Source organism: Aptenodytes patagonicus, chromosome 9 (assembly GCF_965638725.1).
Source record: "Aptenodytes patagonicus chromosome 9, bAptPat1.pri.cur, whole genome shotgun sequence".
In the NCBI taxonomy this organism is placed as follows: Eukaryota; Metazoa; Chordata; class Aves; order Sphenisciformes; family Spheniscidae; genus Aptenodytes; species Aptenodytes patagonicus.
In genome coordinates, this window is record NC_134957.1 from 11,972,988 (window position 1) to 11,988,477 (window position 15,490).

Consider the following 15,490-nt stretch of genomic DNA (forward strand, 5'->3'; position numbering starts at 1 on the left):
GCAGCCCAGACTTAACTGATCTGTGTGTTGCCAGATAAGGACGTGAAGGACATTCCTATACCCCCTGGCCAGTCATTCACCTACAGTTGGAGGGTCACCACTGAGGATGGGCCAACTCAGGCAGATCCTCGCTGCCTCACCCGTTTCTACTACAGCTCCATCGACCCGGTCCGAGATACGGCCTCAGGCCTGATTGGGCCCCTCCTGATCTGCTTTAAGAAGTCCATGGATCAGAGGGGAAATCAGGTGGGTCCTTCCTTTTTTGCCTCAACTGCCAGGCTGAAAGGCTGGAATAACTGCGGTGGGTGAAATATTTGGGTGAAACCAAATTTGTCTGTCCTGTTCTCATCAACCCTACCGTCAGTCCCAATGCCTCTGCCTTCCCCATCCTCCCTTGCATGCTCCCTTCTCTCCAAACCTGGACCCTAACTCCTGTGAAATAGCAGTAAACTCTTCCCCATGCACCCAGGCTAAGACGTGGCAGCTACACAGGGCCCCAGGGGCGCTCTGATCAGACCAGGAATAACTGCTTCCCTCTTCGCCTTCCAGATAATGTCAGACAAGACAAGGTTGGTGCTGTTTTCGGTCTTTGATGAGAACCGCAGCTGGTACCTGGAGGAGAACATCAGGCGGTTCTGCACTGATGCAGCCCATGTGGATACGCAGGACCCCCAGTTTTATGCTTCTAACGTGATGCACAGTGAGTGTTCAACCAGGAGCTCCCTGCAAAGCCCTGGCAGACACAGGCTCATCCCTGCCCCAGGGAACAAGCAGGGAACATGCAGAAGCTTGGCAGACATGGGGGAATCAGGTCCTGATGAAATGTTTCACCCCTGCTCTCTTCCAGCTATTAACGGCTTTGTGTTTGACAACCTCCAACCAAAACTCTGCCTGCATGAAGTTGTGTACTGGTATGTCCTGAGTGTTGGGGCCCAAACAGATTTCCTCTCCATCTTCTTCTCTGGAAACACATTCAAGCGCAACATGGTCTTTGAGGATGTGCTTACACTTTTCCCATTTTCTGGAGAAACAGTCTTCATGAGTTTGGAAAAGCCAGGTTAGTAACATGGGCTATTCTATAAACCATGGGCTTGGCATCAGAGCAGAGATAAGTGAGCACCTCCAGCCAGGTCTCTGGTACCTGATCGCATTTTGGCAGCCCTGCGAGCAAAGGGATGCACAACCTGCTAGAACAGCAAAGTGAGAGGCAATGATTAAATCCTTCCAAAGCTTAAATCAAAGAAATTAAATTTCAGTATTTTACTTCATTAATAGGGTGCATTAAGGTCACACATACTGCCAAGCCAGTGAGCTGGCTGCAGTAACATGAGCCCTGTGGACCTTGCGTCTCCACCCTTGGCTCCAAGCTCAGAGGTCAAGGGGAGCGGCAGTGCTGTCCCTGCTGTGAGTTCAGCCACTGGTCACGGCATCCCATTTATCGCCACACTTTTGCAAGGACAAAAATCACAGCTATGGAGAAGTCCTAGGAAGGATTTGCTTCAGAGTTCGGTTTTATTTCCCCCCACTCAGCATTTTTTCCTTAGCATTTGCAAAAGTGGTGCTGTTAACCATTTCCTTACTCACAGAGGAAACACAGAATTTACCATGTGATTGTAAACACTGATATGATGGTCACGAGTGCTGCATCCTGAGCCAAGCTGACAGGGTTTCTAGATACACCAGGAGGCTTTCTAAAACCCAGCCAAACATTGCATCCGTTTGAGCTCTGATTTGTGCCTGCTGATCTGAAGCAGGCAAGCAGCTCGGCCAGCAGCAGATGACAGCTCTTTCCAGCGTCAGAGCCTGGTTATTACACACCTCCTCACCCACTCTTGGCATCTGGAGAAGAGGTGCTTGCTGCGGGGAGCAAACGTGTTGTCTGGGGATGTGAGCAAGAGGCAGCCTTTTCATTTCTTTCTCCTTGAGTGGGAGAGATGTGACGACTGTGTCTGGGAGAGAGGTGTATTTGACAGCACCAGCATGTCTTTGGGGGTGAATTATGGTGATTACTCTGCTGCTGGCAATAATCCTGGAGGCTCTGTGGGTTCTCAGTGCCTTAACTGTTCTCACCAAGCTATTGTTGGGGCCTCGTGGGTGTGTGTATCTCACTAAGCTCTGGCAGGAAACACTGGCCCTGCTGATGGTGCTTGTCAGGACTGGCTCTGATGTTGCCAGCAACCCTGATGTCTTGTGAGTCCAGCTGTAAGACACTCTAGGGATTATGAAAACATGAAATCACTACCATGAACCAGAGGCTGGCTGAAAATATAGGTTGCACTAGCAAAGGAGTGGCATGGGGATGGCAGCTCTTCTGATTTCTCACTGTGGTGGGCTGATGGTGTCCTCTTGTCCTCTCTTGAGACAGGCGTCTGGACGCTGGGGTGCCTGAATCCTGATTTCAGAGACCGAGGGATGCACGCCAAGTTCACAGTCTTGCAGTGCCAGCATGAGCAATACCCTGATGGGGAAGATTATGTGGATTTCGAGGAGGAAGAGGGTGCCTTTGAATTCCAACCCAGGGGCTTCTCTAAAAGAAAGAGATGGCGCAGGCCATGTGTGAATGAGCAACTGAACAACGTCACCTCTTCCAGAAATGAGACAGAGAAGCCAAAATTGTGCTTGACAGAACCCAGCCATGGGGCTCTCCTGAGCAATGGCAGGATTTCTGATCCCCCTTCCAATGGCACATCAACACTTTTAGGAACAATCCCACGTCCACCTGATATTACCATGTCTTCTCTGCCAGAGACAAACTATGAGCTAGTGCCCTATGAATCCTTCTTGGAAGATGAAGAAGAATTGTCAAAAACCATCAGCCAGGATGAAGGGTTTGGAGCTCTCTCACCTGGAGAACACTTGGCGAGTGTCACTGGAAGGGTCCATGGTACTGTGAGCTCAGAAGGTCAGCAATGGCTGCACCAAGCCACACCAGCTCCAGAAGATGCTCTGGCAGGAAAGAAGGTGACAAAAATCTCAGAGGTGAAGGAGCCAATAAAAAGGACAATGTCTGGTGGTACATTAGAGATCCTGGAAGCAGAGCCTCAAAAGACAACTACTGATGCAACAAGCTTGTGGGACGCAATTGCTTATGCTGCTAGCAAAGCTCCTCTTCAAGAGAACAGGAGCTCATTTCACCAGAATGACCTGGAGTGCAATCTGGGACTTCAAGACACGTCTTCACAGGGTGCTGAGGACACGTTGCTAAGAGGGGCTGATAAAATATCCGTAAATCTATACAAGTCAAAGGAGACAATCAATACAGAACCAGCTTTAAGTACTGATCATAACTGTTCCTCCACACTGGACAATCCTTCTGCATCTTCAGATGAGACAGAAGACAACAAGACTTCTCATGCTGTCGTTCACAGTCACACCAGAGAAAGCAATTATTCATCAAATGAGCTAGATGTTAGGCTGGAAAAAAGACCTCACAAAGTCGTTTCACAAGGCTTTTATGAATCTTTTGAAGGGAAAAATGTTTCTTTCTCAGACCTGGGACCCAGCAAACTTGCACAAGAGCAAATCCTCACAGATGAGAGTAACTTCTTGCCTGCAAAAAGCAGCACAGAACAAGAAGCCAGTGAACTTGCCAAAGGCACAAGCCTTCTAGAAACCACCTTTGCACACACCAATGACCTTGAGCCTTCCAGCTATATAATGATGGAAGAGAGGGATGAATTAATCTTGGAAGCAGTATTTCAGGATGCTACAGCCACTAAGGAATTGCCAGAGATGGACAGTCTTGCCTTTCCTGAATCAAATGTTGTAGCCAATGACACAAGGCAGTTCCCAAATGCTTTCTTAAACAGCCCTGAGCAGTTTCTGAGACACAGAGCTCCAGCTCCAAGTGTGAGTGGCCCCAGCTGGAGGCCTCGACAAGCCAGGTCACCGGAGAGCAGAGGCTTGATGCATGGCCTGGGTCTTCCCAACACCAGCTGGCCTGGCAGCAGGGAGCCCCTCTCTCAGGGTAACAGAGCAGAGCAGGATCTGGCCAGCCAGACCCCTGAGACAACAGTGAATAAGAAAGCCCCAAAGGTGTGTGGACCTTATTCCCCTTTTTGCAGTGCTCGCTTCAAAAAGAGGCCCCTGACATCAAGCGATACTTTGCCTGAGGTGATGGTGGCCCAGCAAAGCCTGGAAGAAAAATCAAATGTGGTGGAGGGGAGACTACAGCTGGGCAGGAATGCTCCACAGGCTCTGCTTGCAGATAGTGCAGATGAGATGCATCCTGAGGGGAGGCCGAGCACAGATAGGGGTGTACAGAAGAGCAGTGAAGGGGCCCAGCGCAGTGGACGCTCCTTTGCCACACGGAGAGCACTGGGGAGCGAGAAGGCAATGGCAGCAAGTAGCTCAGAAATGCAGGCTGCTGCTGTGGCTGCAGACCCGGCCTCAAACTGGGACCTGGTCTCCCTGGGGGCAGCAGGACACGCTGGGGGCTTGCGGAGCCCAGCTTTGGCCGAGCTGCAGCCTGGCAGAGGTGCTGTCTGGGGTGCTCCCGGGAGCAAGCAAGCTCAGGGAAGAAGCCAGATGGAGGAGGAGACAAATTCTGTGGAGCAGCTGGGTCAGTTCAGTCCTCAGTCTCAGCATCTTAAGGTCAATGCCACAGAGGACTACATGCCTGAGAGCATGTCTGGGCAAAGCCCAGAAGAAATCCCTATGAAACCATCCTCCAAAGAGAACTATTCCCTGTCTCCAAGCAGCCCCGCTAGCAACCACAGCACTAGCAAAAACACAGCCAAATATATGCAAGCCAGTCCGGATAGATGGCAGGTGCTTGGTGGGGAAGATGTCCTCAGAGAAACCAGGAAGAGAGAGGGCCAGGGCCCAGGAGAGCCCAAGGAGTATGGGGAAAGCAACAGCACAGCTGGGAAGAGGAACCATGCCCCAGGACATAGGGAGAGACCAGCTCTGAACAACAGGACCCATTCCAGCCCCTCAACGCCAAAGGCTGACAAGCCAGACTATGACGAGTATGGTAACACAGAGCAGACCATGGAGGATTTCGACATCTACGGGGAAGAGGAGCATGACCCACGCTCCTTCCAGGGGGAGGTACGGCAGTACTTCATTGCAGCAGTGGAGGTGATGTGGGAATACGGGAACCAGAGACCCCAGCACTTCCTAAAAGCCATGTAAGTGTGACTGTCCCTCATGTATTCCTCCTGCACTGCGTGGCATGGCTTGATGTGTGGGTTGGCATGTCCTGGCTGGCAGGATCACAGGTCTATGACTGTACAACCCAGCCAAGCAGCCCAGGGGGAGGATGCTCCCAGCGCCTCCCCTCCACCTGGAGAGTTTTGTAACTCCAGCAACCTTGAGCTTCCTTGCAAGTGGGTCAGGAATGCTCCAGGCTCTGCATCACCCCTGCCCTGCTACAGCCCTGCCATGGCTGCCCTCCCTATGGGACAGTATCACCTGATTTGCTTAACTGCCCTCACCCCAGCAGGGACCCCTGGAGCGGCAGGAGGAAGCCTTTCCAGCAGTACCGCAAGGTGGTTTTCCGAGAGTACGTGGATGATTCCTTCACGCAGCCACTGCTGCGGGGAGAGCTGGACGAGCACTTGGGCATCCTCGGGCCGTACATCAGGGCAGAAGTTGAAGATGTCATCATGGTGAATTGAAAGTTCCCATTTCCTATAAAACCTGAAATCCCCCCATTGCTGGCTGTGCTCAGCCAGAGGGAGTGCTGAGGTGGGCCTGCAGGCTCTACAATGCCCATGCGTTCACCTTAAGGGCTTGGGGGGGGGTCAGTGGCTGGAGAAATGGGCCAGCAGGAACCTCAGAGTGTTCAGATGCAAGCCCTGGACCTGAGACAGACCCAACCCCGTAACAGCACAGCCCGAGCAGCTTCTCGGCTCCATGGGGAGCCTTTTGGGTGAAGGGATTGTAAAAAGGGTAATGAGCTAAGCAGGGTTCAGTACAGCTTCTTTGGGTGCTCTATGTGGGGGCAGGCTCAGGCTTCCCTTACCACCAAAGGTCCTTCAGAACCCACCTAAGGAAGAGGTGAAAGGCTCTTCACCAGCCTCAGGACTTGTATGCCTGGAGAAGTTGCCCAGTTTTCACTGAAATCTTCACGAGAATGGATTCAGCTTTGGGCTCCAGAGACAGTAGTGTAGCTGACCTTGCTCCCATTGAGCAGGGAGAGGAACTCATTCTGCTGATGTGACTGGGATGTGCTTTCTGTTGGGGATCACACTGCACAGCCACAGCTTGTGGTTCAGCAGGGGTTGGCCACTGCATGGGGCCCAGCTGGAGGTCTGGGCACCGGAGACATGGCTGCCTCCTTCCCACCAGCTGGCTGGATCCAACCCCAGGGTCCAGGGCACTCTCAGTGCTGCACCTAGCCCCTTTGCCTTCCCTCTGGTACAGGTTACATTCAAGAACCTGGCCTCGCGGCCCTTCTCCTTCCACTCCACGCTGCAAGCCTATGAGGAGACGCAGGGCGCAATGCAGGGTGGAGAGGTGGTGCAGCCCGGCGAGCTCAGGAAGTACTCCTGGAAAGTCCTGCCCCAGATGGCACCCACCACACAGGAGTTCGACTGCAAGGCCTGGGCTTACTTCTCCAACATGGACCTGGTAGGTGGGAGCCTGCTCTATGGGGCATCCCAGAAAGGAGAGATGGGCAGCACACCTGGGTCCTGGCTGTGAAGTCAAGGCTCTTCCTATGGTACTGTGCTGAAAGCAGCCTGTGGCTGTGTAGATTCTCAGGTGTCTAATACAGTGATGAATGCATGCTGGTGCTTTCTCTTCCCTTCTCTTAATTGGGTTTTTTCCCTTTTCCCCAGTTGTACCAGCTTATGAGACTTGTAGGGAACTAGCATTTTGCAGTCCCCTACCCCTCTGCCAAACCTGGCTGAATTTGGTTCATGTGTTCCAATGTTAGTGGGATAGGGACTATTGGACGGTTGGACAGACAGACACCACTTCTCTTGAAAGTATGTGCGAACACTTGCCGCACAGCCTTTCTTAGCTAGGGGCAGAGTGGGGATCCCCCAGTGCACCCAGCATGTCCTTCCCACCCTGCACGTGCCATGCCCTGTGCACGAGTGGGAGCCAGGCCAGGGATGCAGACAGGGCCACCGCTTTCCTTGCCGCTGTGCTGCTTGCGGGCGTCAGCGCTGCCTCCCCCTCCAAGGCAAACCCTTCTTTCCTGGCTCCCCGGCAGGAGAAGGACCTGCACTCGGGCCTCATTGGGCCACTGATCATCTGCCGCCGTGGGGTGCTGAGCTTCATTTTCAGGCGGCAGTTGGCTGTGCAGGAGTTCTCCCTGCTCTTCACCATCTTTGATGAGACCAAAAGCTGGTACTTCCTGGAGAACATGGAGAGGAACTGCCGCCCTCCCTGCCGCATCCAGCAGGACAACCCTGACTTTAAGAGAAACCATTCCTTCCACGGTGAGGACCCTTGCCCTTGCCCTTTCCATCCCACATTGGGATGGAAAAAGCCTGGAGCCTTGAGCTGCTCCTGACTGCTGCCTTTCCCAGCTGTCAACGGTTACATGAGTGACACACTGCCCGGACTGGTGATGGCTCAGCAGCAACGGGTCCGATGGCACCTCCTGAACATGGGCAGCACTAAGGATATCCATTCCATCCACTTTCACGGGCAGCTGTTCAGTGTCAGGACTAGCCAGGAGTATCGCATGGGCGTCTACAACCTTTATCCCGGTGAGATGCAGCACGGGCACTGTGCACACCCCGGCTGCCAGGGCTTCATGTCCATGCCCATTAGGAAGTGCCAAGCCTGCAGGGGAATAGCAAGGGGGGGGGAATGGATCTGGAAGAATCTGGCTCTGTGTTTGCACAGCACTTGGCACTGTGGCATCCCATTACAGCCAGTAACTCCCCTCTGTTCTGCTCTCCATTCCTGGCCAGGTGTCTTCGGGACGGTGGAGATGTGGCCCTCACATGCTGGGATCTGGCGGGTAGAGTGCAAAGTGGGAGAGCACCAGCAAGCCGGGATGACTGCTCTCTTCCTTGTGTACAACCTGAGTGAGTGATCCTCTTTGTGCCCTGGCCCACTTGCTGCCTTGGCCACAAGCAGCATGTTTTTAAGCTCCCTCCCCTGGGCTCTCAGCATTTCCCCTGGGGTGGCCCAAGTGGGGTCCTTGGGGTTTTCACTCTGAAAGAAAGTCAAAACTTCAGCACTTGCCACCCTACACAGCCCAGCAGAGAGCACAGAGTCAGGGACACGGTTGGGGTGAAGGCTGGGAGACCAGCTTCATTTGCCTGCAAATATTTGCTCCCAGAGCTCTTGTTTTCCAAAATTGAGGGTCCCTGGACCTCCTGTAAAATGCACTTATCCCAGCAACTGCATGCACATGCTGGTGCCTGCCCACACTGTCAGGAAGGCACAGTGCCCAGCTGCCTAACCACATATCAAGAGGTAAACTGAGGCATGGAGTGATGGCACGAGGCAGCCTGCCAGAGGCAGGCTCTGATAGAAACAGCCCCAAGAGCAACTGCAAAATCCACAGGAAACCTCTGACTCCATTCACCCCAGAACAACACGTTTCTACCTCACCATAAGTAAGCACTGGGGGCAATGGTTTGTGAGACTAGTATTTTATCACACAGTGACAGTCTCTCTCCTCTTCCTAAAGGAGTATTCAATGTCAGCCAGAAAATGTTTCCATAAGTTAAAAATCTGCTTAAGATTTCAAATTTGCATTTTCCCCAGAAGCATTTGCCATGCAGCAGAGATGCCAAGATGTGACAAGTTGCTAATAATAATGGTTATTATAAGAGATAAACAGCCCTGTGCTCAGCAGACCAGAAAAGAGACACAGAGAGACAGGGGTGTCAGGCAGACTTTCCTTTAGCAATGTGATATTTGTTTCTAAAAGATGCTGCCTAGCAACAAAAAGGCCCAGGTGCAAGACACAGGTATAAGGAAGAGACACTTGTCAGCATTGCTGGGAGATCAGGACATGGGAATGAGAGGTCGGGGACTCAGGGACAGGAGTTTGGCAAAAGGCTGCTGTGGCTGATGCTAGGAACTCTCTGCTGCTGACATCGGGGTCGGGAACAAGAACTTCGAGCACCCCTAAAATTCAGGGATGGATGTGGAGGCATCTGAAACGCACTGTTTGGTGTGAGACAAACAAACCTGGGGGCTCCTGGAGGCTTGAGACAACCTCCCTGAGCCTGGAGGCTGCTACCCAGCCTAGGCTTTTCCTTCAAAAGCCTTGTTATCTAATCAACTCTCCCTGGTTTTCGCCCTCCTTTTCCCTGTTTGGCTGCAGACTGCCAAAACACCCTCGGCCTGGCCTCGGGTCACATTGCAGACTCTCAGATCACAGCGTCGGGGCAGTATGGTGAGTAGGGGTTGTTGCTGCAAGGAAGGCAGGTGAGGTTGGGGCAGCTTCAGCCAACACAACTCATGTGCTTGCCTGCCCAAGGCTCTGCTACACCGAGTCCCCGGCAGAGTCCTTCCTCCATCCATGCCCATGTCAGCGTCCCACTCAGGACCTGGAGGTGCCTTCCCACATATCTGGCCCATCGTGTCAGTGCTCTGCCACCCTGTACATGGCTACTAAGCCCTAGGGTGATCCTCAGGCCCTGTCCTGCGGATGGACTTCTCACCACCTCAGGCTGGGCAGTGCCAGGGGCCAGCAGCACCCTCATATCTGTGTGCTCTCCTCGCAGGGCAGTGGGCTCCTTACCTGGCCAGGCTGGATAACACCGGCTCCATCAATGCTTGGAGCACTGACCGTAGCAACACCTGGATCCAGGTAAGAGCGGCCCTGTGGTTGGAGGCACCGCTGGGGGCATCGCAAGGGCATGCTCATGGCTGATGCACTGTGCAGAAGCACCCACACGGATGGCCAGTGTCTCCCCAGCTAAGTGCTGCTATTTCCCCTGCTTCACCTCTGGGAGGGGAGCTCTGAGATCCTAATGGCAGTTCGTCTGACCATGGTTGCTGCTGGCCTGACCCCCAGATCGATCCTCAGTGCAGCAGAGGAATCACTTGATGGTCCGGCTGCAGCATCGGATTGTGCAAAAATCCCCCTAAGACGAAGTGAGAACAGCTCACCTCTCCAAACAGCTCTCCCCTGCTCTCTCCCAGCTGTTGGCTGACTTGTGTCCTTATGAATGACTATTTTAACTAGTTTCATAACCTGTGCTCAGTTATGTCATGAGGAAGCGAGTTCCATGGGTTTACAGTGCATTGCCTGAACATGGCTTGGGTTTTCCGTCAGAAATGAATCCCTGACTTTTGTTCTCAGGTGGACCTTTTGCATCTCATGATTATTCACGGCATAAAAACCCAAGGGGCCCGACAAAAGTTCTCCAGCCTTTACATCTCCCAGTTTGTTGTCTTCTACAGCCTTGATGGGCAAAGGTGGAGGAAATACAAGGGGAATGCCACCAGCACCCAGATGGTAAGGCAAATGGGTCTTGAGGAGAGTGTCTTCCCAGAATGGGGTCTCTTGAGGTGATGAGGCTAGGGAGCTCTGTACACAAGGCAGAGATCTCCTGAGCCCCTGAGATATTTGATTAGGGCAGGAACAGTGAGCATTCACTGCCAGGATGACTGAATCACAGATCTGCAAGGGACTTGCTGTCTGTGTCCATCTGTCTCATTTTAAATTGACTGAGCTGTTTCTTTCCACAATCCCAGGTGGCTGTGAGATCCACTGCTTAACATTATGTTGCATGTTACTTAGAGCTAGGCATAAGATTTTGCCTGAATATCTTTTTTGACCTCAAAGGCAAATTTGGCTTTCTAAAAACATTGTGCAGATGCAGATGATTTGGGGGATCTCTACTCATTAGAAAAAAACACAACCTAAATATGCCTAAGCTGATCATTCCAGCAGAAGAAGAAAAGTATCCAGAAAAGCCTCCATCATGTACATCAGCTGTGGCCAAAACTTTTCCCAGGTTCAAAAGTCCCAGGACTGACTTTTTTTTTTTCTTTCTCTCCCCTCTGTTTGGTGAAAATATGAAAACATGTTCATTTGCACGGACCCTAAGTTTCTCCTCCTCCTGTTTCTCAGTGGTTCACCCTGATTTGGCCCATTCACACTTCTTTGGTCTGAATCACATCTCAAATCATTTCCCTGAGCTGCCTTTCTCTTGTAAGGATGGTGATAAGATACAGAAATGCCAGACAGAATTGTTCTTCTCCCCACTAATCCTTGTCCTGTCTAGCTCTCTTTCCACTGGTACAACAATCCTTTTTCTCCCTTTCCCTGCAGCTGTTCTTTGCAAATGTGGATGCAACCGGAGTGAAAGAAAATCGCTTCAACCCTCCGATCATAGCCCGGTACATCCGCATTAACCCCACTCACTACAGCATCCGGACCACGCTGCGCATGGAGCTCATTGGCTGTGACCTGAACAGTATGTCCCACCTCCGGATACCAAGCACCAAAGCTGGGGCCTGATCCAGTGGGACGCTGAGTACCAGCTCCACGTGTTTCAGGACTCCCCAGGCAGTTGTGGAGGGGGAAGGAGGAGGCTGGAGATGGCATTGAGATGTTGGGAGAACAAAGCTGGAAAAATCTCATTATGGTCTTAGAGATAGCAATACCAGAGGGAGAACATGAGGCCAGCTCTCACCACGGCTTTTCCCTGAACCACCAGAAACCTCCAGCATCAGCTAAGCTGATAGCTGGGGAGCTGCTGCCTCAGTCTGGGGGAGCAGGAAACAAGCAGAGACAGATGCTATTGGCTTTTCCTCTGGTTTTGCCACTCCAAGGCGAGACTGCTCTGGCCCACAGTGTGACCCAGGGCAGCGGTGCTCCGGGATCCTTTCTTTAGCTTCACACACCAGCAGGGCGTACTCTCCAGCAGCTACAAGCAGCAGCGGCTGTGCTGTTGCCCCATGCCACAACTGTGCCAGCTGGCTTTGAGGCAGCTGTGCACATGCACACCTGATCACATTGTGTGCAGAGTATCTCCCTGCCAGGTATTCTTGTCCTTCCCCTGGAGACAGGTTGTCCTTATGTCCTGGCAGATGCACAAATTCTTCACATTACTCCTAGATAAAATCTCCAGGGAGAAAAGATAGTAGGACTAGTGGCAGGTGTAGTTTGGCACTCCCCAGCCAGAGCCATGCTGCACACAGGGGCCCTGAGCAGTGCAGGGACCATGACACTGCAGCAAGGCACAGGAGAAACTGTAACCAGGGAAAGTGCATGGAGGGCAGCTGGAGCAGTGAGCAGCCAGAAGGCATCTCCGTGATGGGTCTGTTCCCCCCTCTGACAAGCATTACTCCTCTCTTCCAGGCTGCTCCATGCCCCTAGGAATGGAGAACAGAGGGATCCCTGACCAGCGCATCTCCGCATCCTCCTACAGCACCAATGTCTTCTCCAGCTGGTCACCCTCCCAGGCTCGCCTGAACCTGCAGGGAAGGACCAACGCGTGGAGGCCAAAGGTAGCCCATGCAAGCAGATCCCCAGGCAGGCAGCTGGGATCCCAGCAGGCAGGCTGGGTGCTTGCAACCTCTCCTAGCCAGGGCTGCGTGGGGAGTGTGTACAGCCATGTGCACTGTGCAAGCTGCCTGTACACAGGCAGGAGAGTTGCCGCACTGATTTAACACCCAGCAGCTCCAACCAGATGCCTGGTAGGGCAGCTGAAGCCCAGGACTAGCTTGGCTTCAGCTGCAACAAACGTGTCTTTCTCATTGCTGCTGAAGGATTGAAGGCAGTCTGTCCTTCCCCAGAGCAACAGCCCCAGCGAGTGGTTGCAGGTGGACTTTGAAGTAACCAAGAAGGTGACTGCAATCATAACCCAAGGTGCCAAAGCTGTCTTCACCCACATGTTTGTGAAGGAGTTTGCTGTCTCCAGCAGCCAGAACGGCGTGCACTGGAGCCCGGTCCTGCAGGATGGCAAGGAGAAGGTAGGCAGAGCTGCTCCATGGCCAGAGGCAGCCCATGGCCACCCCCGGGGCAGCAAGCACAGTCCTTGGCAGCAAACATGCTCACAGGATTTTTTGCAAGAGCAGTGAGCTGGGCTGTGCTTTTTCCTCCCTAAAGTGTTCCCAAGTGGTGCTTGTCTGGGTTGATCGTGTCCTCAAGTCATGGGCTCACTGTACCAGCAGAGGAGAGCGCACCCCTGATTTCTCTCTCCTCTCCAGATTTTCAAGGCAAACCAAGACCACACCAGCACAGTGATGAACACCCTGGAGCCCCCCCTCTTTGCCCACTATGTGAGGATACACCCCCGCCAGTGGCACAACCACATTGCCCTGCGAATAGAGTTCCTCGGCTGTGACACTCAGCAGGAGTACTGACGGCTGCGGGGCCAAGCATAGGCAGCACCGGTCCAAGGACCCGCATCCAGCCGGACACTGAACTCTCACCAGGGCCGGAGCCAGCCCTCCAGGGCCCTGGCCACCCCTGCTGCCGGGGAGGAGAAGGCCTGCAGAGCTGTCATGGTGGCTGGCTCGTTATCAGCCTCTTCCTTTCCCTCATCTACCAGATGCCATATAGTCAGACATAATGCTGAAGAATTAAACAGTAATTTTCCAGTGTAATGCTGAAGAATTAAACAGTAATTTTCCAGTATCTCTCTGCACTTTCTCCTCTGCTCCAGCCTTGGACTCCCCAGGGGTTCAGTCAGCATTACCAGCAGCTAGTAATTAATTAGCCCCAGAGCTTCTCAGCTTTGTTTTGCACAAGCTCCTGCTACCCGGGCACAGTCCTGCAGGAGGAGGAAGCAGCAAAGATAAGGGCTGGGGGACGAGGCCCTGCTCCAGGCCCCAGCATCCATTTCACAATCGGTGGGGATTGGTGGCTTGAGGGAGGCAGTGCTTGCTCAATCTGACTCAGCACTGGGCTTTGGCCCTCCACTTCCCTTCATCTCCTTCCCATAATGCTCCTGCATTTGGACATGAGGAAAAATTTCTTTACTGAAAGTGTGACGTGCCTACCATATAATATTTCAAAGGGACTTAGACCCTCTTTTGCTCTAGGCTTTATTCTGATTCTCAGAAGGGCTAGAGGCAATGGTTGAGGCCAGGAAAGTCCCACGTCCTGTCCCAATTTTACAACCTGTAGTTTGATTTGATGGTTCTATCTTTTTTACCTGGCCGCTGGCCTGTGGTCTATAAGGGGTATGCAATTGCCAATCTATTCCCAAAATCCTGCTAGTCTGTTGAACAATCTTTGCAGTAAAATGTGGTCCCCGGTCTGAGGATATTGCTGATGGGACTCCGAACCTTGGTATTATTTCTCGTAACAAGGTTTTGGTTACTTCTCTAGCTTTATTGGTTTGGCAAGGGAATGCTTCTGGCCAGCCCGAAAAGGTATCTGTTAGGACCAACAAGTATCGGAACCCCCCTTTTCTTGGGAGTTCTGAGAAATCAATTTGCCATTGTTGTCCTGGATAATTTCCCTTCCCTATTTGTCCTAGCGGAGCTTTAGGACCTGTTCGAGGGTTATTTTGCAGACAAATTTCACATTGCTGGGTTACTTGTTTAATGGTAGTATATAAATTCCGAGCAACAATACTCCGAGTCAAATACTTATACAGAGCCTCCATTCCCCAGTGGGTTTTTCTATGTTCTGCCATAATTATGGCCCATAGTATTACAAGTGATACTACTATTTTCCCTTGTGATGTCCTTGCCCATTTACCCTTTTCTACTTTCCCTCCTAAGTCCTCAATAAGCTTCTGGTCCTCCCTTGAATACCGAGGTTCACAATTTGTCTGATCAAGTTGTATGTTACCATCTGGAATCAAGGGATGCACTTCTACTTGGCCCATCTCAGCCACCCTCTTTGCTTCCTGTTCTGCCATGGCATTTCCCAGTTCCTGGGTAGTTACTCCCTTTTGATGGGCCCTACAATGTATTATAGCCACTTTCTCGCAGCATGTTTTATGTGCTTTCCTTGAGTGGATAAAAGTCCTCTTTCCTTCCAGATCACTCCGTGGGCATGGACCACCCCGAAGGCATATCTGGAATCTGTCCAAATATTGATTCTTTTTCCTTTTGCTAATTCCCGTGCTCAGGTTAAGGCTATGATCTCCGCCTTTTGTGCTGAGGTACTCAAGGGAAGGGCTTTAGACTCTATTACCAGATCAGTAGTGGTTATCGCGTATCCTGCTTTGCGAATGCCTTGTCGGACAAAGCTGCTTCTGTTGGTGTACCAGGAATCCTCGGCATCCTCCAGTGGTTCCTCCTTCAGGTCTGGACGGCTGGAATATACTGCCTCAATCGTTTCCAAACAATCGTGGGAAACTGGCTCTCCCGTGGCTCCGCTGAGGAAGGAGGCTGGGTTAACAATATTAGTAACCACTATCTCCACATCGTCCTGTTCCACCATTATGGCTTGGTACTTCAAGAGTGTCTGCGGTGACAACCAATGCCCCCCTTTCATTTCTAATACTACGGATATAGTGTGGGACACCAGGACTGTGACCTTTTGGCCCAGAGTGAATTTACGGGCTTCCTGAATATTAAGTACAACTGCAGCCACAGCCCTTAAGCAACTAGCCCATCCTTTACTGACTTCATCAAGTTGTTTGGAAAAGTAGGC

The 15,490-nt window shown here is 52.1% G+C and overlaps 1 protein-coding gene across 2 annotated transcripts in view; it reads left to right on the forward strand.

Annotated features, from left to right (window-relative positions):
• Positions 1-13,514, forward strand: part of F8 (coagulation factor VIII) — a 28,488-nt gene extending 14,974 nt beyond the window's left edge. Inside the window, exons 11-26 of one of the 2 annotated variants that reach the window (XM_076347149.1) lie at positions 35-246; positions 550-700; positions 848-1,057; positions 2,366-5,132; positions 5,444-5,612; positions 6,370-6,576; positions 7,166-7,394; positions 7,485-7,667; positions 7,875-7,991; positions 9,245-9,316; positions 9,648-9,733; positions 10,229-10,384; positions 11,204-11,348; positions 12,236-12,384; positions 12,673-12,849; positions 13,087-13,514. In XM_076347149.1, the coding sequence (XP_076203264.1) occupies positions 35-246; positions 550-700; positions 848-1,057; positions 2,366-5,132; positions 5,444-5,612; positions 6,370-6,576; positions 7,166-7,394; positions 7,485-7,667; positions 7,875-7,991; positions 9,245-9,316; positions 9,648-9,733; positions 10,229-10,384; positions 11,204-11,348; positions 12,236-12,384; positions 12,673-12,849; positions 13,087-13,242 (5,186 nt within the window). In that variant the 3' untranslated portion in view covers positions 13,243-13,514. The remainder of the gene's footprint in view (positions 1-34; positions 247-549; positions 701-847; positions 1,058-2,365; positions 5,133-5,443; positions 5,613-6,369; positions 6,577-7,165; positions 7,395-7,484; positions 7,668-7,874; positions 7,992-9,244; positions 9,317-9,647; positions 9,734-10,228; positions 10,385-11,203; positions 11,349-12,235; positions 12,385-12,672; positions 12,850-13,086) is intronic. The other variant, XM_076347150.1, reaches the window with a different exon arrangement.
• Positions 13,515-15,490: the final 1,976 nt, after the last annotated feature.